This window comes from Salvia splendens, chromosome 8, assembly GCF_004379255.2.
Source record: "Salvia splendens isolate huo1 chromosome 8, SspV2, whole genome shotgun sequence".
Classification (NCBI taxonomy): Eukaryota; Viridiplantae; Streptophyta; class Magnoliopsida; order Lamiales; family Lamiaceae; genus Salvia; species Salvia splendens.
The window spans coordinates 12,990,334-13,012,984 of record NC_056039.1 but is presented as its reverse complement, the minus strand read 5'-3'; the positions used below and the strand labels follow the sequence as shown (position 1 = coordinate 13,012,984).

General features: G+C 37.4%; 2 protein-coding genes across 14 annotated transcripts; both read left to right on the top strand.

The window, feature by feature from the left end:
• The first annotated feature begins 612 nt into the window (after nt 1–612).
• Nucleotides 613–10,545, top strand: LOC121744479 (RNA polymerase I-specific transcription initiation factor RRN3-like). The gene is made up of 16 exons (XM_042138021.1): nt 613–882; nt 1,782–1,916; nt 2,003–2,086; nt 2,184–2,255; nt 2,349–2,420; nt 2,525–2,746; nt 3,347–3,457; nt 3,530–3,643; nt 7,664–7,789; nt 7,872–7,940; nt 8,043–8,146; nt 8,397–8,480; nt 8,584–8,671; nt 9,408–9,527; nt 9,724–9,908; nt 10,078–10,545. The coding sequence occupies exons 2-16, from the start codon at nt 1,830–1,832 to the stop codon at nt 10,358–10,360; spliced, it is 1,821 nt and encodes a 606-aa protein (XP_041993955.1). The 5' UTR covers nt 613–882; nt 1,782–1,829; the 3' UTR covers nt 10,361–10,545.
• Nucleotides 10,546–14,127: 3,582 nt separating this feature from the next.
• Nucleotides 14,128–21,399, top strand: LOC121743914. Of its 13 annotated transcripts, none has more exons than XM_042137310.1 (11): nt 14,128–14,355; nt 14,474–14,807; nt 14,926–15,011; nt 15,133–15,265; nt 15,568–15,745; nt 17,708–17,805; nt 18,158–18,976; nt 19,970–20,254; nt 20,348–20,404; nt 20,873–20,959; nt 21,219–21,399. In XM_042137310.1, the coding sequence occupies exons 3-11, from the start codon at nt 14,947–14,949 to the stop codon at nt 21,285–21,287; spliced, it is 1,791 nt and encodes a 596-aa protein (XP_041993244.1). In that variant the 5' UTR covers nt 14,128–14,355; nt 14,474–14,807; nt 14,926–14,946; the 3' UTR covers nt 21,288–21,399. The 13 variants fall into 13 exon arrangements, with proteins under 13 accessions (XP_041993244.1, XP_041993241.1, XP_041993240.1 ...); XM_042137307.1 differs by having other exon boundaries at nt 14,129–14,355; nt 14,534–14,581; nt 14,700–14,807; nt 20,873–21,326; XM_042137306.1 differs by having other exon boundaries at nt 14,129–14,355; nt 14,531–14,581; nt 14,700–14,807; nt 20,873–21,326.
• Nucleotides 21,400–22,651: the final 1,252 nt, after the last annotated feature.

Genomic DNA, 22,651 nt, shown 5'->3' with positions numbered 1-22,651 from the left:
ATTAGATGTTTTGCTTTTTGTAAAAAATAAAACGACTTAACTTAATTGGGACATCAAAAAAAAATAACTCAACTTAATTAGGACGCTGTGAGAGGGAGTACAATATAATTAATATATTTCATTATATAGTTTTTGTCAAGTAGCTCATGAGAGTATCCTCAAGCAAACTCATAATTCTCTTATGGAGCTAAAATTCTCTCTTCTTTTTTAGTCGAGTCCTTTTTGTTTTGATAACCTTCGTCCATCCAAAAATCATAAACTAAGTTCGGAAAACGGATTAGGAGATTTGTGTTGAGTATAAAGGACTTCACGTGAAGACGTAGCAAGTCATCGACGATTATTTGAAAAATCAAATCGGTAACTTTAAATCGTAGGAATTCAAGAATAAAGTTTTAAATTTCCTTGAGCACGAATTATTTGTATTCTAGCCTGCAATATTATAAGGATATAAAATAAAATATATTAGTACAAGATTTCCAATTGTGTTTTGTCAATGCCGTAGCGTATACATGAAAAAAAAATATTGAATTAATTCCGTGTTTTGTCAATGCCGTAATGTATACATGAAAAAAAATATTGAATTAATTCCTTAGTTAAATCAGTAAAACGTCCTCGATTTGCTTATAATTTTTTATATTTTTATTTAATCTTATGTAATGTTATTTAAGTTTGGTATTCTTTGGTCTTTTAATTTTCGTAAATTTTTAATTTAATTTAAAGATATTTTTAGTTGTTTGAAAATAAGATTGAATACAGAGTAAAATAGATTTTGATTATTAGCAGTGTTCATAGATATGGCAAATGTGTAGATGGCGAAATTAAGGGATTGAAACCCTTCACTCTTCAGATATCGGACTCTCGCCGCTGATGCTAAACTCCAAGGTAACTGCTCTTACCACAATTCAACTTGTTGTTTATTTGATTTCGGAAATTTATTGGCTTTGGATTGTAATTGTTATAGCGTGTGTCACTTGGAAATTCTCATTTTGCGGTTTCTATTTGGGGTTTTTGACTTCCGATTTCTCGTTATGGAATATCAGTTGGTGGCATGCTTTTTGTTCCTGTTTTTGGTTGGAATTAGCCCTTTAACTCTTCTTTTATATGCTCTGCTTGTTCTCGAAAATCAACTCTTTTTTTTGTCAAACGATTCTTGTTCGTGTTGCTATTGATATTGTTTCTGGATACAGCTACAGTAGGCGGGACTAAGTAAATGCTGCATGAATTTCTTACGACTGCAGATATAACTACATGACATAGAACACAAACTTTTCTCCTCCCGATTAAATAATCGTTGTGTATGATTATTTGCTGGATTCACGATTCTTGAGTCGAAAGTCTAGCACATGGTTTATGAGGTGTGGTGCTCAGTGTTGAACTTTGTGTAGCTTAACTGTGGAGACATGTTGGAATTTTGAATCTTTAGTTTCTAATCTATTTGAAATTATGAAACTTTAAGGCGCTAAATTTTCCTTGTCCCGAGTTATTGAGTTTTTCTTTAGCTACTAAAATTTGGGCATTTTTCTGCTGATATGATTTGATTCAGTAGTAATGGATGCAACGCAACAAATTTTAAAAACCAGCCATCGTTTGCTATGTTCTTTCACCAACTGAGGATAAACCTGATCAGGCTAATCTTTAGGGGCCATTTTCTAGGGTAGATAACTCCCTTATCTTGGAGATATCTGATCTAAAATGACCTAAAATGTGATCGTAGTTTTGTCTTATCTATCTTCCCTATCAAACGACCCCTAAAGTCACAGTCTTTCTTGCTTATTTGTCAGGGGTAATGCTTTGAAGGACTAATATTTTGGATCCCCGATTGGAGATACATGGGATTGTCTAACATGGATGAACTAAGTTTCACTGATTCTGAGCTCGATAATCATGTTAGAAATGCACTCAAAGCGGCCATTCAGGTAATACTGTGGCTTGTATCTTAATCAATCATCAGTCATATGGATGGATGGCTGCAGTTGTTGCTTACTCTTTTTCTTAATTCAAGGGTGACTGCGACTTTTATAACCAGCTTGTGGCAGTGATACACCGTAAAGAAGCTCTTGTTACTGAAGAGGTTGCCCTTCTTGTGGTATGTTGGGCTTTCTTTCGTGTTAAATAGTGGTTCTTCTTTTCTTGTTTTACCTAGTAATATTCTGTATTTCGATCTTTTTATAATGATGCGACAGACATGCCTGAAAGCTATGACTGGAGCAGTCTCATGTGTACACATTGTTCATCATCGGTCTCTACTTGCTGCTGTTAGTCACTGTACATTTCACTCAGATTCTTAATTTGTTTGATCATTATTGTGATAGATGTTTCTTATTATATATTTGTTTCTGATGATGCAGATACTAAGCATGAGCTTGTGGGATTATGGAACAGATGTGATGGATGCATTGGTTGAATTGCTTATTTCCTTGGTATGATTGTTATATGATGTACCTTCGTGTCGCTGCTATTTTTCTGATGCTCCTTATGCTTGATTCTGTGCTGTTATGTTCCAAATTTGACCTTGGTTATGCAGGCTTCATCAAATGGGGATTATGTTGATTTATGCTTGGAGATGCTTGTAATGAATTTCATGCCACCTCCTGCACACTCAGCTCGGGGTCTTTCTAAAAAGATTCAAGTTCTTGATCGTGTCCATTCAACCTTGGAAGATATTTCAAATCTAGTTCCTCTTACGCCCCTCAGACTACAGAAAATAGTGAGGGACAAAATGCCGCATATATACATGAAAGAACATGTAAGACCAAATCTTAGTTTTGTATGCATTAAAGCAAATTTGTAATTTTTGTGTGCACGCATCTTTCTTTAATATGAAAGAATAAGAAGTACAAGTCCAGAAGTCCAGACGTTGTGTTTCCCTTTCACTGCTAGTTTGATATAACACAATGTCTTGACTAGTTGTTTCATTAATCTGGGTTTCCTTCGTGTAACTGGTCAGTTGTCATCATGAATGTCCATTCATGCTACATGCTGGTTGGCTAGTGGCTACATGCTTATGGGGTCGATTATACATTATCAACCTCTGCCGTTATGTGCCTCGTCCTAATGAGGCATGTGAAGTCTCTTTTTGTGTCCCATCACCTGGCTACTTATAAACTTATATTCACAGTGATTAAAGACCCTATGAGAGTTCTTGATGATTTTTGACAGATGTATTGTGTTAATACTCATGCAATTTGTGCAATAAGCCAGTTTAGTGTCTTTTTATTGTGTTTGAATAATAAGATACTGTTAACCTTTTTTATGAAATGATTTGAAAATTTTGTTTTAATCACGGGATCTAAATAAAAAGGTGCATAGGAATTTGTTTTAACTTTACTCCTCATTGTCTACACAGGTCATTATGATTTATGCGGAGAATATCTTGAGATTGGAGAGTGGTGTGATGGGTGAACTTGTTGGTAGCACTGGCTTGGTCGCATTAATGGACAAACTAATAGAGTTTGATGTAAGTTACTTCTGAATTATAATTGATAAGACCATAATGGGTCCTTACGGGAATTTTGTATTTGGCTTGTAGGTGGAAATTTCTTGGGAGGATATTGTTCAGGATGATTTCCATAAGGATATGTTCGATATAGAACTAGAAGATCTCGAGAACCCTGTAGATGATATTGTGCAAGATGGTGATGAGGTGATTTCTATGTTTATTCTTATCTCAAGAATGCTTACTGCTTGCTCTTTTCTCTAGGCCTTTGATCAATTTTTTTAGTTTAAAAATGCCAAAGCAGAATGGAATTATCATTACTTGAGGGCATGGTTTAAAAGATAGCATTCCAAATACGCTCAATCATATGCACAAGTTAGTTCGTTAGCATTATGCTAGTTGAATATAATCTTGTGTGGTTGCCTATGGCTATATCATAGAATTAAACTTGTAACAAATAAAGTTAGTATGGTCTAATACACCTGAGATCTAATAGATTGAGATATGGATTTTTGCATAAAGCTGGTTTACTTTGCTAATAATTGAAGTTGATGACCATGGTGTTGAAACTAGAAAATTTGCGGTATAGTTCTATGTTCCTTGTTAGAAACATAAAACTTTATCATCTGTATAATGGGCTAATGACAAGAACTCAGAATTTTTGTAATTCCTTGTGGAACTCTGGAGATAATTTATGGTATAAAGCTAATGAAAGAACATACTCCCTCCGTCCCTGATTTGTACTATTTCCTTATTAGTCCGTCCCCGAAAAGTATGAACTTTCTAATTTTGAAATATTTAAACAACACTTTACCAATGTTGCAAATAGCGGGCTATAGCGCCGATATAGCGCCGCTATAGCTGCTGAAGCAAGCCACCGCGAAGATATCCTCTGTATTGGATATACGGGCGCTAAAATCGCTAAAGCGAGCTATAGCGCCGCTAATGTACGATAGCGTAGCGGTGTCGATAGCTGCGCTATGCTTTTTTTTGTTGCAACAGGCCAAACGTCAAGCCGGATTAAAAAATTGGCCCAAAAGTAGCCCACTACGTGCATGTAACCCTATTTCTTTTGGTTCCCTACTCCCGTATCTCTTTGACTGATCGTATACGGCGGCGGCGGCGGCAACGATTACGACGACGGCGACTGCGGCAGCGACCGGTTGGCTACGAACGGCTTGGCCCGTGCCATCGACGCTAGATCCTGCACTAGGACGACGACGGCGAACACTGCAGTGCCTCGACGAACGTCCGACGATCACGGCAGCGGTAGCAAATGGCTGACGAACATCAATCTCAGAGTGCGCCAGGCACCCAACACGAGTGAACTAGCTCAGCATTGTTGGCTTGTTATACTATTTTTAATTTTTATTTTGCATTGGCTGCTATCATAGTTTATTAGTTAATGGCTCTGAACTAATGTATGTGAACTAATGTGTGAAATTACTCATGTTTTGGCTAAAATTTTGCTTTTTTTTTGTAAAACGCTATTAGCAATAGCTGCCGCTATAGCTGCACTATAGCCACTATAGCTTTTTCGGGAGGACTCCGCTAAAATTGATAGCCCGCTATTTGCAACATTGCACTTTACCCTTACACACTATTTTATTTACAAGTTATACCATTACACTACACTACTAATGATGTGGAACTCACTCTCCATTTAACACTATTTACACTACCCTATATCTTCATCTCTCTTACTTTACCAATTATACATTAAAACCCGTGCCGAACCAAATGTTCATACTTTTTAGGGACGGTATATTACAAGCTATCTTCACCATGCTCTTGTGATGAGACATCATTTATTTCTGTTGAAAATCTTTCTTATAACACTTCTTATTTATTAGTACCTAAAATGTTTATAGCCAAGGAAATAAAAAACCTAACCTGTATAGTCCTCTAGTCAGATGTCACAAATTTGCAATTTTTGGTCGGTACAATTATACTCCCTCCGTCCCATGTTACTTGCACTGTTCCATTTCGGTTCGTCACAAACTACTTACACTATTTCTAGTTGAAGTTAGAATTAATGTATTTAATTAATATGTTAGATTAAGTTAAGAGCACCTTTATTAAGTGATATCTCGTTACACTTCAAATTTTAATTTAATTACACTAAAACATCAATCCCAAATTTACGGCCTAAAATGAAAAGTGCAAATAACATGGGACGGAGGGAGTATATGGCAGGCATGTCTCCCTGTTTGAGCATTTCCTTGATGAAGTGTTGATCTATCTCCATTTGGTCATGCTGCATTGGGCTTTTAGCTATTGTAATGGCTGCCTTATTGTTGCAATGTAGCATTACAGGTGCTTCAAATGGTTGCCTAAATCCCCAACAATATTTTCCTTAACCATATCTTATCTCATTCATTGTCCATTTCACTGAAACAGCTTTGCTACTTAGTCCTATTTTTTACTTTTCCATGTGACTAAATTGCTCTCAAAAGATAAGAACAATATCTGTAGGTGGACTCGATCGCCTATCAGTTACACATTTTGCCCAGGATCACGATTTACATGTTCCTTCAATCATTCTTAGTGATGAAAATCGGCGTGACGGCGTCCATGTGACCGTGACCCTTTGACATCAGATTATCATGTGAACAACTTTGAAATGTTCTTTAGATGGAGAATGCATAAACTCAATTGCCAGTCTTACAACATGGGCTAGATAAATCAATATTCCCAACCAATCTCTAAACAAATGTTCATCATCCCATGTTTCTCCACACCTCCTATTTGTATCAATGATTCAATGCGAGTCTTGTGTGCTTCAACCAACCATTCCGGTTTCTTGAAGGAGATCAATAATATATTTATGACTATTTAGTAATGTAGATTCTCACCGTGCCACTTGTGGAAATTTGGAGTAGTACCCTTGGGAGGTGTTTGTTCCATTGTAAAAAAACCTTCCTCCTACCATTATCAACCAACACGATGATCAATATGGACATAGAAGGTGCTATATTCACAAAAGAAAGAAAGGAGAGATAGGAGGGTTTGTATTGGATGCAATAATTGCAACTCCATTCTCCGGGCAATGAATGATGGTTTGTAGACATTGATATTGATTATCCAGTGGCAGGTATATACTCGAGGCAAGCGCAACTTGGTCAATTTCAAGATGTTCCATTATCCTCATGAAGAATAGACAATCATGTAGAGAGATAATGATTAGGGTTTGTCCATTTATTATCTTTGACTCATGTTTTAGTAATATTATGTTTTAGTATGAAGTATTGCTATATTAATCTCATATAGTTTAGTAGGAAGGGTAGGTATTTGATTAAGTTGTAAGTGGTGAGACTTTGTCCTCATGGAGGGTTTCCATCGGTTGCTACTATAATCAAGTTCTTATTTTGATTACAATCATTAAATTAACAATGTCAATTCGTAAAATACTTGGAGTGCATACGAATTGGGTGAGCCCTTTTATGTAAGAGGTTGAGGATTTTCTGCCTTCACTCCTCTAACAATTGGTAATGCTGACTACCTACAATGCATCACTACAGATTAGAGTCGGCGATCGAGACTCTTTCAGCACAATTCCCTACCATCGAAACCCAGGTCGATCTGTTCAATTCCACTATCTCTGACTACATCAACGTGGAGATGTCAATTACTGGCTACTCACACGGCCGATACGCACGTGCATCACGCGCAGGATCCATTCCTGACAAACCTTCGCCCTTGATCCAACGTGCATCGACCACTCTACACACCACACCTCCTTCGACCGTTTTAAGAGCACCCCTGCCCGTGGGGAAGCCTTCTGCCAATGGCCCTTCCTTCTTTGATTGCACGGATGCGCTCGCTGGATTACATGTGCCAGCCAATACTTTTTGGTTCAAAAGACACTGCCCAATCAACGCATGACAAGAGAGAGCTCATCGCCCTTTACGGATGGGTGATACCGTGGATATAAATCCAGCTCCGATGATTCCCACGCTAGCTTGGGACCAATTCACGTTCATCGCCCTTTTTGGATGGGTTGTGCCACTAGATTTTTTAAAATTGATTTGGGTATAAATCACTGGATATAAATCCAGCTCCGGTGATACCCAATGCAAATATCTTCCGATAACCAAGGAATAAGAAAAGCTAATCTCCACTAACCAAAGTGTATGCTGTACACGCTTAGCTTGAACAATTCTTTTCTATGTGTTAGGGCTTTTCTTTTTTTTTTTGGTAGCAAAACTCATTTCTACTCATTTTCAGCTTACTAGGGATGTCTTAATCCAAAGGTTTCTTAGTTCAAACTTGAGTGCTCAAAAGTTGGATAGTCTGATGGTTCTCATATTTGAATACCTTAAATCTTGTTCTGAGGGTGGTCGTCTGGTTCAGGTAAAGTCTTCATATTTTTGTCTTGGTTTGGTTTGAGATGTTGTGACTTTCTTGATTTGTTTACATTCTAATGATGCTGTAGGTGTTTGAGACTCTCCTCCAATCATTTCAGAAAACAACTTTGACAGCTTACAAATCAAAATTTGCTCAAGTATTGTAACTATGACCATTTGTCTCTTCTTGCTGACACATTTTCCTTGTAATGGCTCTCCCCCATACTAATTGGCATGTAATGCCCCCATGTTTTCTGTAGTTTATCATGTTCTATTCTAGCTCTCTGGATCCTGACAACTGTGGAAAGATGTTCGCTAATGCTCTTATAGATATCTATGTGAGTGGCCTCAATCCTGTATGGAGGTAAAGAACATATAGATTCTGTAAAGTTTAATTCTCTAGCTTTTCATGCACTGTTGACTAGTATTCTTTTATGGAATCTAATTTCACAACAACTGCGATCACATCTACTTAAGCTTTATGATGTTCTTATTACGAGTTCTCTTGTCTCTATTTTTTTATTTTGTTATTTTATTCTCTCTTTTTCATTCAGCGTCTCAGTCTAATTTACTTTATCAAAGATCTATAGCCTATGGACTTATCTGTATTGCAGAATGAGTGCTGTTGCATACCTTGCAAGTTATCTGGCTCGTGCCAAATTTATCCCCATCTCATTTGTTGCCACAATGCTGGAAAGGTCACTATGCATCTCATTTTCTTGATATCCGGTGCTCTCCTTGAGAGCTACAAACCAATAAGAATGTATTAACTTAATTCAGGTTTTATTTGCATGATTTCAGAATGGTTAGCTGCTGTTTCCTTTATTGCGAAAATCAGGACGATAACATTAATCCAAAAGCGCATAAACTATTTTATGCTGGTTGTCAGGTGCGTTATATATAGCTTTGCTCAAATATCTCTAGGTTTTGGCCTGAGTATATAAAACGACAAGCATAAAAAACACAAGAATATAGTTCTTCCTAGTAAGACCTCTCTTATGAAAGCAGTTGTGAATTCTGTCTTGAGTCATAAAAGTGTGCCAGCTTAGAATCTACAACTGCAAAATCACCTAAATATAGTATTAAAGAAAAATCTTTCTTTCTCTTATCTTAAAATATTCTACTAAGTACTCAAGTCGGGGAAAAAATTTGTATATATGCTCTAAATTTTACACCCTTCTTCCAAAAAACTTAATCTAGTTAGGGTAAAAGAAATAACAGAACTCTTAGCGCTGTCGGGTAATGTGACCCACTGAAAAGAAAACTGTACTAACATTAAAAGAATAACAAGCCCCTTTGTATCTTCTGGCATGGATATGACTAATACCATGAAAATAAGTTGGGCTTTTTTTGGAAGAATATAAGAAATTGGTCTTGGGCTTCATTACAGATAATAGGCAAGAAATTGGGGATCTTACTCTGATTGTGATTTCACTTAGAAATTGTGAAGTTTGATAAGCAAGAGATGAATAAGCATGGTTTTTGATTGACTGAAAGATCATAAATAGTGCCAACACCACTCACTGGTAATTTTTCTTACCATGAATCTGCAGTTGTAGATTCTGTTTTGAGTTTTCAAAGTGTGCCAGTTAGACCTTTCTTATTAATCACCTACTTTTCTGCAGGCTATAATGTATGTGCTTTGTTTTCGCTTGAAACAATTGCTTGTTATTCCTCGGCTGAAGTCCCAACTGCTGCTCATGCGCATCGACGACATCCTTAAGCATCATTTGAGCCCATTGCAGGTGAAATATTTGTTTGAGCCTTTTCAGTCATTCGCTAGAATATTCTGACAATGCTATATGCTACTCAATATCTTAAATGCAATTGGGTATTGGCTGGTGCTTTGAGTAGTAGACTTTTTACACCAACTCACTGTTGTATCTATTAGTCGTCTTAGGAAACTGACTCTAGTTTTTCTTTTACACATTTCCTGCTTAGGTATGCCTGCTATCAATAGTAGAAGAGTTTCTACGGCTGGTCAAAGAAAATGGCATATTTTCTCTGCCTGAAACACTTGTTGAACATGGTCTCTTGGAATCAGAGCGTTCCAGGATATTTGGTGGGATAGAAAGATTAGACATGTTCTTCCCATTTGATCCTTGCCTATTGAGGAAATGTGACAGGTTCGTCTCTGCTTTATATCTTCTTGATTCCCTTACATGTCTATATCATCTTCTACTTATTTGTTTATATATCTTGGAGAAGATACTGTTTAAGAAGACTCTGCCTAGCGAGGGTCAGTAATAAAATTGTGCGTTACTTTGTATTATTTTCGTTGTTCTTTTTCTGCAGCTACATCCGGCCAAATTATGTGTACTGGTCAATGGTGAGAAGCACTTATTATGAAGATGAGGAAGCAGAAGGCACAAGTGATGAGGATGTTGCTGAGGGTGACAACGGGATGAATATTCCAGATGGCAGGAGTCACGGTGAGGGAGATTCCGATGGCGACTCTTCTTTGGATAAAATGTCGATTACACCTAGGGACTCAAGTCACAAATTCGGGGGCAGAATGCGGAGATTTACGCAGATGCCTTCCAAGATCAGACCTTCAACAAGCCCGGAGTCATTGTGATTTAGTGTCATATTAGGATAGTTGAAACAATGTTTCACACTTGTTGGGATATAGATTAGATAGCTCTTCTAAACTCGTGTTTGTTTGCCATGTTAAGAGTTTTATAGTGAGCAAACAACATTTTTGAATGATGGAAATAACCTTATTGAATTTTGAATTTTACATGCATTGGTTGTAGACTTAAATTGTTACTGTATTACATAGCTGAATTAGAATTGGGCACAAAATGGTCCACAATTGTTTAGCAGAGTTTCACGATTTGTAGAATTGGGGGTTATTGAGGGTGGTTTTGTTAACCAGAAAATTACTTGGTTATAAAAAAGTATAACAAGACAATCATCTACACATTTGTTTCGTGCTTGCTTTCATAATATTTATCACTTGACATTTCCCCATTAAAATTAGGGAAAATAGCTTTAAAACTTCTCCTGAAAGTAGTGGGAAATACCATGAATTTGGACGATGTATTAGTTTCCCATGAAGTTAATTTTCCATCCAATTTTAATTGAAGTGGCTTGTCGAATGTCCTACAGGTGAACATTGCGCGTCTGTCATTTCGAACCCTAAATCTTTAGGAAAAAAAGACAATCCACTAACATTACTTCCACCTCTTTTTCCTCACTCTATTTTATTTACAGCTTTGTGGATGACGGAGGTAGTGATAATTACTCAGTATTTTTATAATTATTGGAAAATACTCAAATTGCCTAAGTTGTGAACAAGATTCAAAAATAGGCATCAAAAGTCTAACAAAAAAAACTCAAAAACCGGACAATTATCATCTGAAAATGTAGTCAAGCAAACCAACAACTAAAAACAATAGTAACACGCACATGGATGGTTAGCGTTGGATGAGTGATCATGGAATCGAGGAACAACAATTGCGAATTGAGTTATTTCTAAAACTTACCATTCTTGGGTTTGTGTTATCCACATTGAGATGGAGACTTGTTTTGTAGTGGACGGAGTTTGAGATATATATCTTCACACACATCTCTCACCTATGTTTTTCCTTGTATACACTTTTAATTACCAAAGAGTGACATGGTTGAAATGGATCTCTCTTCATCATTTATTGCCTCAGTCTTTGCCTTACATGTACATGTTTTGCATCTATATCATGTTTTTTAAATAATTTGAAAAAACACAACTCATAAATATTTGCAAAGACTGACCAATTACATATTCGACGAGCGTAACATTTCCAACATGGCCTTCCTCTCCTTCAATTACCTTGACACTTTTGAACACTTGCGGGAACAAATTCACAAACTTGTTTAGATTGTATTTAAGGAAATCGTAGACTTTAGCAGGAGGATTTGTAATCTCTACCTTGGTGTCAAGCTTAGTAATTTGAGCCATACTTTAAGATAGAAATTTGATATGATACTCCACCAATGATCATAAATATATACATATATATAAGGCAGATTTGGCATAAAAATAAAGTCATGCATCCTCTACTTGCATAAAGATTCAAAGGGCATATAGCTTTGTATATTCTTTATTGTGATACACAAACAACTCTCCTCCACAAAAGGCTTTTCATTACTCAATAAAATGAAAAAAAAAACAAATTTAAAGAATAACTCGATATGATAGGACTAAGAGTGATTAAACTAGTGTAGTGATATAGAAAAAAAAATATGGATATTAAAAGTTCACTAAAAATATAGTCTCAAAAATATATAGCTGTTGTTTCTTATTCAATAGAAGTGTTGAAAATTGATGTGATACTCCAGAAATTTGAGTCATAATAGCATCCAGAATGGTGCCTAGGGCACGGCCTAGCCAAGCCCCGGCGCTAGGCGGTGCGCTCGGCGAACCACTGTAACCGCCGAGCAGGTTTCCGGAAAAAAAATCGCCTAGCGCTGGGAGATCCGCTCGGCGCCATTGCAGGCTCTGGATCGCCGAGCGCATCGCCCAGCGGATTTTTTATTTTTAATTTTTTAATTTTTGAAACACTATTTATACGCGCTTTACACTTCATTTTCATTCGCACCACTTGTTTTAACGAGTTTTCTCTATATCTTAATTTATGTACAAGAGCAACAATGCGAAATGAGTAACGCAGGTGGTAGTGGGGGGATGCTGAGGAGTACGAACGTCGAATGGCCGAAGCGTTGAAGGCCTATACGACCCGCGAGATAAACCAATGGATGCAAAGAGCCTTGCAGCCGGCGGTACCTCGACCTCGTCCAGTTGTCCACCGCCGAGAAGTGATTGATCGTGATCACGTAGCTGTACATCAGCGCCTATACGAAGACTACTTCGCAGAGGAGCCGCGGTTCAACGCCAACCTTTTCAGGCGACGTTTTAGGATGAGCAGGGCCCTGTTTATGCGTATTGTTAACCCTTTGGAGCATCGATATCTGTATTTCCGCTTCAGGCACGATGCGGCTGGCAGACCCGGCCACACACCAATTCAAAAGTGCACTGCGGCAATCTGGCAATTGGCCTACGGAGGCGTGGCAGACATGTGGGACGAGTACCTCCACATCGGTGAGACGACTGCCCTAGAATGTATGACGTTTTTCTGTCAGGGCGTGATTGAAATATTCAGTGATCAGTACCTTCGAAGCCCTACCCCCAAAGACTGCCATGATTTGATGCAGATGCACGGGGAGAAGCATGGGTTCCCGGGAATGTTAGGCAGCATAGATTGTATGCATTGGGAATGGAAGAACTGTCCCGCTTCCTGGAAGGGGTTCTACACGACCGGCTACAAGGGAAAGAATCCCACGATGATCCTCGAGGCCGTAGCTGATTACGGGCTGTGGATTTGGCATGCATATTTTGGGGTAGCCGGTTCGAACAACGACCTCAAAGTCCTCAACTCGTCGCCCCTTTTCAACGAGCAGTGCCAGGGCGTCGGTCCGGCCATCAGTTTTGTCGCCAACGGCAACCGGCATGATATGGGCTACTACTTGGCGGATGGGATATACCCTAGGTGGCCCGTCTTTGTGAAGGCGATCCGATGCGCATCAGATGAGAGGAAGACCTACTTTGCGGCACGACAGGAGTCGGCGCGCAAGGACGTGGAGCGGGCATTTGGTGTGCTCCAGTCTCGATGGCGGCAGTTAGGGGTCCAACGCGTTTGTGGCATGTCGACTGCATTGCTGATATAATGTACGCCTGTATTATCATGCACAACATGATTGTCGAAGACGAAGGTGTACAACTGACTAGTTGGGCCAGCGACGATAATGAAGCCGGTCCAAGCCACGGCGTGGCCGCCCCCAACATACGGAGTGGGGTACCTCACGATGAAGCCGGCCTCCTCCAAGAACATGTCGACATGCGCCAAACGGATGCTCATATTCGACTCTAAAAGGATTTAATTGAAGAGTTATGTGCATGGAGGACTGCACGGAGTTAGTTTTTTTTTAATTATGTAATTTTTTTAAATGTACTTTTTTAAAAATTTAAATAAAATTATTGAAGTTTCCCGTATCTGTGGCGTAAATTTAATTCTGTATTTTGTGTGATTGTTAATTATTTGTTTTATATAGTTTTGAGTGATGTGGCTAGGCTATTGCTGGGCTATTTGCTTGTCTTGATGATGTGGTAGGAGGATTTTTAGTGTTGATAAAGTGGCAGGAGGAGTTTGTGCTAGGCTATGGCGGGGCGAAAACCACCTATTACTATTTGCAAGCGACGACATAAGTAATTAAACAAAAAATAATTTACTGGTGTTGTTTTACCTTTTTATCCTTATTTTAATGAGAAAACAAGCTTTGCGCTGACGGGATCAATCTCGTCAATTCGAAATGACCGAAACATATCCGGATATCATCCCCACTTTCGAATCCAGTTAACCCGATAGCTTGGATTCCGGACTCTTTTGCTAGTACAAACAGCGTGCTCACCAAGCAAATGAAGAAAACCTCACTCTGTCTGAACGCAAAATTTTGAAAAGAGAAATACACTGAATTTGATTTCTCCTTGGTCAGGATATTCTACTTATTTGATCTGAGTTCGGGTGGAATTTTGTGGTAAGTTGGTTTACGAACTCAATTGCTACTAATTAGCATTATTTTTATTTTTTAGTTTTGGTAACTGCCTCTAATTTTGCTGATTACTGTCATCTTAATTTATGTATCTGTTGGTTAGCAATTTTATCTGCGGAAGGAAATGCTGATGGAATTTATTGTGTATTTGATGTTGGAGAAGCATACTGATATTCTACTTATTTGATCTGAGTTCGGGTGGAATTTTGTGGTAAGTTGGTTTACGAACTCAATTGCTACTAATTAGCATTATTTTTATTTTTTAGTTTTGGTAACTGCCTCTAATTTTGCTGATTACTGTCATCTTAATTTATGTATCTGTTGGTTAGCAATTTTATCTGCGGAAGGAAATGCTGATGGAATTTATTGTGTATTTGATGTTGGAGAAGCATACTGATATTCTACTTATTTGATCTGAGTTCGGGTGGAATTTTGTGGTAAGTTGGTTTACGAACTCAATTGCTACTAATTAGCATTATTTTTATTTTTTAGTTTTGGTAACTGCCTCTAATTTTGCTGATTACTGTCATCTTAATTTATGTATCTGTTGGTTAGCAATTTTATCTGCGGAAGGAAATGCTGATGGAATTTATTGTGTATTTGATGTTGGAGAAGCATACTGATTCTAATTTGACGAGCATGTATGTAGGTCATGCTTGCGTTGAATTAATTTGCAATTATTTGATATTTTGACTTTTAAAGTGAGGAATTAACGTTTCTGTGAAAAATGGTTTGCATTTATTTATTTTTAATTGTTGGCAGTTGCTGTATATTAGTGGCGTATGCTTTATTATCAATGGAAACAGTAGTAGGCATGCTTGGAGATGATGATGCTAGAAGTGGAGATTTTCCGTTGCAAGACACTGCTGATCCTGTTGTTTATCAGCTTGTTCGGGTACACAGCTTTATCCGCAGTTGATCAATATTTTTTTGTGGAAATTATTATTTGAGTGGTTCTAATGTGGAAACCGTTGTATTATGATTCGGGCTTGCTTTGCATTTTCGATTCAATTGTTTCCTAGGAAATTCGATTGGTCACCTTCCGCGGCCTGGAGTTTGCAATGAGCTATTGAAAACCAATTAACTAAAGCAATATGTTTCATATCACATGTACTGTGGTTTTTTTTGAGGCAGGAGTTTGGTAGTGATTTTCTTTGTGCCTGATTAAATTAAATTGGGTATCTTGTTAAATTTAAGGTTGATGGCAATGGGAGATTAGTACCTGCAACAGACGATGAGGTTATAACAGCCGAAGACTTGTTCGAAGATGATAAATGTAAAGTAAGAGGTATAGATGCTGGTCAGACTCTAGGATGCAGTATAAATAGTGGGAGTAAATCGTGTGGTTCAGAAAGAGCTGAGGTCGAAGGCTCAGGTCCAGTACCGAAATTTTCTTTGTTTTTCCCCTTTATTTGTCTCTGTACTTTAAATGTGCGTTACAGTTGCAAATTCTGTTTTAATACACCAAGCACAACTGTTTTCTAAGTTAATACATGTACATTGTTGAATAAGCAAAACCCCAATCTCCACGGTTTCCCCATCTTTTTACTGCATCAAGAATAAAACTAAAGCTGGATCCTGGCTGAGTTGGTGCTTAGGAGTATGCACATTAGCACATGAAAATGAACTAAAGTAACATATAACATACCTAAGCTTATAATGTTGATGAGTCCTCTGTGGGCTGTGTTTGGACAACTTTTGACATTTTCTTCCCAATCCAGAACATCTTGGTGATGTCTTATCAATGTCTTGAAAACATTTTATTCATAGTTGATCTTCATAGGACAGTGAATGCAGCTAGAGCCTTTTTCACCTTGCTATCGATATTTCACCTACCTTTTTCCTTTCTCCTTTAAATCAGTTCATAACCAATAAGCCAATCTACACAGTACATCAAATTTGAACCTGGAGTAAGAAAGAAATCCCAAATATTTGAGGCATAGCAGCTTTATGACATTTACTGATGGACTTACAGCTTTAAGTGTATGTACTTCCTGCTCCCGTATGTTTTTGGGAATATCAGCTTTCACATTTCTATAACATGCCATTTCATTTACGTGTCTGTTCCTTTTAGTATTAATTGCCTGTAAAATCACAAAGTTTGAAAAAATCGCAAATGTCCCATCTGTCCTATTTGGGGAAGATTTAAGTTAATTTGGCACACCCGGAAAACGTGGCATGAATGTCTGGTACTAGAAGGGTTATTTAAACGACATCATTTTCTTGTGCTAGAAACGACGTAATTGCACTTAACAATTTTTCATCTTCCAAAATCAATTTTATGGATTTGTTAATTGTTCTTCTCCTCCCTTCTCTTCATTTTCCAACCCCCTGTGCTGCTGCTTCATGAGCCTTTGCCTTGGGCTCGTCTTGGACTTGGACTTGTACGTCGATTGTCGGATTCTCTATAGTGTCATCCCATTGGCCTTGAGTCAATTTGTCATGAGTTTCCTTCCAATTTTGCAAGGCATAAATTTTCATCGTCCACTTTACAATTTGTATGCTAATTCAGTTTTCATCTTTCAATTCAATTTGGGTTTTGGGGGTGACATCTCATTCCAATGAAGGCTACAATATACATGGAAGGATGGACTATCATACAATGTTGATAAAACTTAAAAGGGAGGTCTTTTTAGCTTGTCGAAGTTTCAGTCTTCAAGCGATGAAATGACAAAGGTTTGGACTACTTCTACACATTCCACTCGCGAAGGACAAGAGATTGATGAAGAAAATCATGGATGCTTTAAGGCCAAGTCACTCATATATGCGGAGATCCTCTTCTAAACAATGGATGCTTTAAGGCCAAGTCATTCTTGAAGACACTTCATTTGAACTATCTGAAGATGTTCATGATAATTTTCCCAGCGTAGATGTTCACTTTTCAATTTCCTTTTATCCTAAATGGAAGAAGAAATTTTGAAAATCATAGTTAATTATTTCCAACCTTTGCTGGATTGTTGCCCTTTCAATCGGTGATCGGTGGTGACGACATCAGCGGTTGTTGGAGAAGAGAAGAGAGATGACGTCGTTAGGTGAAGGGTGAGATGGGTAAGGTGATGTGAGGTTGAAGAGATTCATGGTGAAGTGGATTTTTTTAAAATTTTATGAAATAAAAAAACGTCAATTAGGTGCCGTTTGTCATCCACGGCGTCAAATTATTACACGCATGCTCTACCTTATCTTTGCATTTGAGAATTTTAAGCTTTGTGATTTGTCATTCAAACTTTGAAAGACACTGAACGGACCAGAATTTGACCAAACATCATGATTTTATTGTCGATTTTCGCTACTTCTAAATTTTTGTGATATCTGAATTATTTTAAACTTTTCTGTGCAGGCCAGACACCGCTTAAGGTCCTAGAAGTTGGTACAGAAAAGAAAATTATGTCACCTGACTCTGAAATAAGCTATATAGAAGTAGATGTTATGCATCAGGTAATCAATATGGTGTTTCAGCCATGTTAAATACTATTGTACGCAACCATATTTATTTGCTATAGCTGGATTGTTAAGGTGAGGAATGGTCCATATTTTTAAAATTATGACCCTTATTTTTTTTCGGTAGAGTCTCTTGTATTCCATTGTGTCCCTAAATATCAGCAACCATTAATGTAATACTTTTGTCTTTAAAATTTTGTAATTTGTAGAATTAAAATTTTGTTCTAACATGTACATGTTTGTTCAAGATAATGCATTTCAAAGATTCGTTTGTTATATTATGTAAATGTAACAGATCTGCTCCACATTTTCGCTGGCAATAATATTCATGTTAAATTTTACCATGCAGGAGATCTCTAAAATTGTTCCAAATACAGTTGATGTAAGTGAATGCCAGTCTGGGAGTGTAGAGGGATGCACAAAGCATTTAGATGAATCAGAAAAGGCTAAGACCTCCAACTCTCCTGTTGGTACTGATATTAGACCTGATTTCTCACTGTTGAATGGGGAAATACACCTTGACAACCTGTCAGTTAAAGATCTTCAGGAGATTTTTCAGGCGACATTTGGAAGACAAACTTCTGTGAAAGACAAACAGTGGCTAAAAAGGAGGATTATAATGGGATTGACTAATTCTTGTGATTTTTCAACCACAACACTAGTAATTATTGGTAACAGAGTGGTGAAGAAAGGTAAAGATGAAACCGGTGAACGTATGGATGGTTCTGTTTTGGTCGATTGTGTAGTCACATCTGCTCTGGGGACAAATGAAAGTCCAACCACTGTCCATGATGAACAAATTGAAACCCACCCAACTGGTAATGCAATGGCAATACAAAGTTCTGCTAGTCAAGATAATTGTGAGAGTAATGAGACTGACGCAGAACATAGACCAGTAAAAAGAGTTCGAAAGCCCACAAGACGGTACATTGAAGAAATTTCTGAAGGAGAATCCAGAGATTCTGGTGCTCAAACTGTCTCCTCAGTTGAACATCCGGCATGTGATCAGTCATCTGCACAAGTTTGCGTTAGATCTATTCAGAATTTTGGACTGGATCAAAGATATCTCCTCAGGAAAGATTCTCTTGGTGGTTGTGGAATTCAGGTTCCATATGTTAACCGCATTCGCCGAAGCCGTCCAAGGAAAAATTTTGTTACCCTGGTAAAGGTGGCATCATTCATTTGTTTTTTATGTGAACTTATATTTTCTTATACTCATTATATCCATGGTTTATGGACAATGTATATGGTTACATGATCATCTGTGTACTCTTCTTCTGCGTGTCTGTCAACTGGTGAAATGTTGAGTTATAGGAGCAAATCAGACTGTGGACAAATTCGGATTAGATTGTAAAATGGTAAAAGTATTGCCGTTCTGATTGAGGTTGGCCTCATAAAGGGCAATCTGGATGACATATTTAGAAAAAAAATGATACAACATGTTTGCTTTAAGCTTTGCTAGTTCGTATAATTGCTGTGTCTGTCAACTGGTGAAGTGTTGAGTTATAGGAGCAAATCAGGCAGTGGACAAATTCGGATTAGATTGTAAAATGCTAAAAGTATTGCCGTTCTGATTGAGGTTGGCCTCATAAAGGGCAACCTGGATGACATATTTAGAAAAAAAATGATACAAAATGTTTGCTTTAAGCTTTGCTAGTTCGTATAATTGCTGTGTCTGTAGGTTTAATATTAAGCCGTACGGAACTGGTTTTGTCCAGCTATCATTTCACAATGATAGCAGGAATATATATAAAAAAACAGATCCTGCCGCAGATGGTTTCAAGAGCCTTTTAGTTACATGAGTAAATCCTGATAGATGTCTGATGGAGTTTGATTAAGTTGACTTTGGTTTGCTCGGATGAATTCATCAGTTATAAGTCCTCACAATTAGGCTTGTTAATATTTTGCTGGATACGCTGTTGTTGTTGTTGTGTTTGTGAGTACTAAAGCATAATATCTGAGCAGAGACCCATTGGGATATTTTGAATGGCATGGTGAAAATTGTATATAGGAAATTTTCTGGGAAACTATCTCCTCTTGTTTGATTATGTTTCCTCCCTCATCCAATATTTCATATATGCTACTGCTTTGGCTTCTTTGTTTGAAGTTATTATGCTATACAGCTACTTTGTTGAATTGTGGGACCTCTTTATGTGTGCAGTCTGTTGTCTATTCGGAAAGATGCACTTCAGAAACAGAAAGGAAAACCCTTCAGTTTGAGCAGGAAGTAAAAAGTACGGAATCATTGAAGGCTAATTTTGATGATGATGTTGCCACTGTACCCACTGCAAATGGAGGAATGAGGAGGAAGCATCATCGACCTTGGACACTCGGTGAAGTTGTTAAACTGGTTGACGGAGTTTCAAAATATGGTGCTGGTAGATGGTCAGAGATCAAACGACTTGCATTTTCTTCATATTCTTACCGAACATCAGTTGACCTAAAGGTGAGTGGCTATGAGGTGAATCACATTTGCTATACTCTTGGTCTTCTGGTTTTCACTACTAGAATAGATTGAGAAGGTGCAATCATCCTACAGGACAAATGGAGGAATCTCCTGAGAGCTAGCATGGCTGAATCACCCATGGGAAACAGGGTGAGCCACGTATTCTTTGTAGGCAATTTCCACTTCAGTTTCAGTTACCTGCCAATTTTAGCTTATAAAACTTATCTCTGTTGTGATGCATTTAAACATGATATCTCTATTTATCCTGTAAGTAAACCCAACACCTTGTTTGTTTGATTTTAAAAATTGGAAAAGGCCATCGCATTTGTTTTATTTGTCTTTTTATCCCAGAGGAGATGGTTACCAAGAACCTATCTCATGATAAAAATCAAAGCAATAAATTGCTGTAGCATTGTAGCTGTGAAACTTTTAGGAGGGTGAAGGCTGATGTTGCATAGCACCTGTGTTTTTTTCAAGTCTGCATCTACCCTGAAGTTCTTATCCAAGTCATCCATGCACCGAGACAGTTTTTATTTAATGATAGTGTGTTTGTGTGCTGAATTCAAAGAACTTCAACATCAGAGTGTAGTAGGCTGACGATGTTGGGTGGATTTACAGATTCAGAATACTCGGAAGCACGCGTCAGTTCCCATTCCTGCTGAAATTCTGTCAAGAGTGAGAGAACTTGCTGATATACATACACAGGTTCCTCCAAGCCTCACCTCTAGCAAATTATTCAGACATAATGATTCCAATAATCCTGCACGTGTCGTAGATGTGCATGTTAGTTAGTATTTTGATTAAGAATACCGAGACTCTTAGATTTAAGGGTGTTGTATCTTAGGATTGTTGCGTAAGCATTAGTTTGTGTTAATATATCGATGTTTGTTGATAATCGGAAACTCTTGCTTTTTGACTAACAAAGCATCAATGGGGTCAGAGACTTGTGTGTTTGTTGTGACAGGTCACAGGGTTCGGGTGCTCAGATGGTCATGAGGTTTTTGTTCCAAATTCCTCTGTAATAGATGTTTAGTTATCGGTTAATCGCTAAATAAATCACTGCTTTTGATCCGTTTCGCAGTTTAGGTACTGTTAAAGTATTTTCCAGTACCTTTTTGTTTTATATAGCAATTGCGATTTCAACATCCTCAGTTTTTTCAGTTTCCAGCGGTTTTTTTTTTGTGGAGGAATGTTGTTTTAGGGTCAAATTTTGCAGAAACAATAGACGATTTCAATGTGGTCCTTACTCATATACCCCTTTGAGGGTTGCATTTGTTGCGAGGTAATCATCTTGATTGATTCGTTGAGATGCCACCTCCAAATTATAATGGGAATTATTGACTTTAACATCGGTCAGAATTGTCCATCAGTATTATCATGTTTCTAAAATTATTTACATAACCACACATCAAACTTGAAGGGGTCATTTGAAATATTTGCTAAAGCATCTCCTAATACATTATGACTCAACTAATTTTATTGTACTCCTTGTTTTGTGGGTAAATAAATTTAAATTTAAAGGTTGAATTTTTGACTTTTGGCAGCATTAACTTCTGTACCACTGCTTGGACAATTCACACAACTAACACATATTCTATTGTACTCCTATTTTGTGGCTATGTTGTGTTTTTTAATATGGTCATGATAGTTATTATAGTTTTAACTAGTTAATTACTATTTTAAGTTTGTGTTTGATAGCTAAATATAATTTTGAGTTATGTTTGATACAAGTCGCAAATAAGAAAAATAATTTTGGAAGCCTAAATTATGCTCATCAATTTAATTTAATGACCAACCAAAGTATCCTAATGCCCTAAAATTTCCTACAAATCCAGGTTGCTCACCTCAGATTTTCTATCTGCCATTCTCACTTCTAAAAATACTTCACATGGAGTAAGTATATACAACCAAAAATACTCGATCACATTTGGATGCTTCAGTACGTATTCAAGCAGTAGGTATTGGAGCAATATAGTAAGGTATTGGAGCAGTAGTATTGAAGCATTAGGTATATTGGAGACAAACGTATTGGAGCAGTAAGATATATGAACATTTAGAAAATAGAGTTAATAGTTGGTATTTGAGTTAGTCTTTAAAAATACCGTTTCATGGAGCGAAGATATGGCTGACAAATTGTGCGAATTGAATAGCTATAAGGTCAATCTAATATCGACTCAACTCATTAAGGTCAAACCCTAACCCAACCCATCAGGTTCTTATCGGATCACAATCCAATAACTTCGTACGGGTTATCGTGTCATGCAAAAAAATGTTTAACTCTATTATCATTATAAGTTAGTTATACTATACAGTTTAGCTTTGACATGACACGATGCCGACCAAAATATGATATATTACATAGGTAAAACATGTTGTAACATGATTAAATTTTTATCA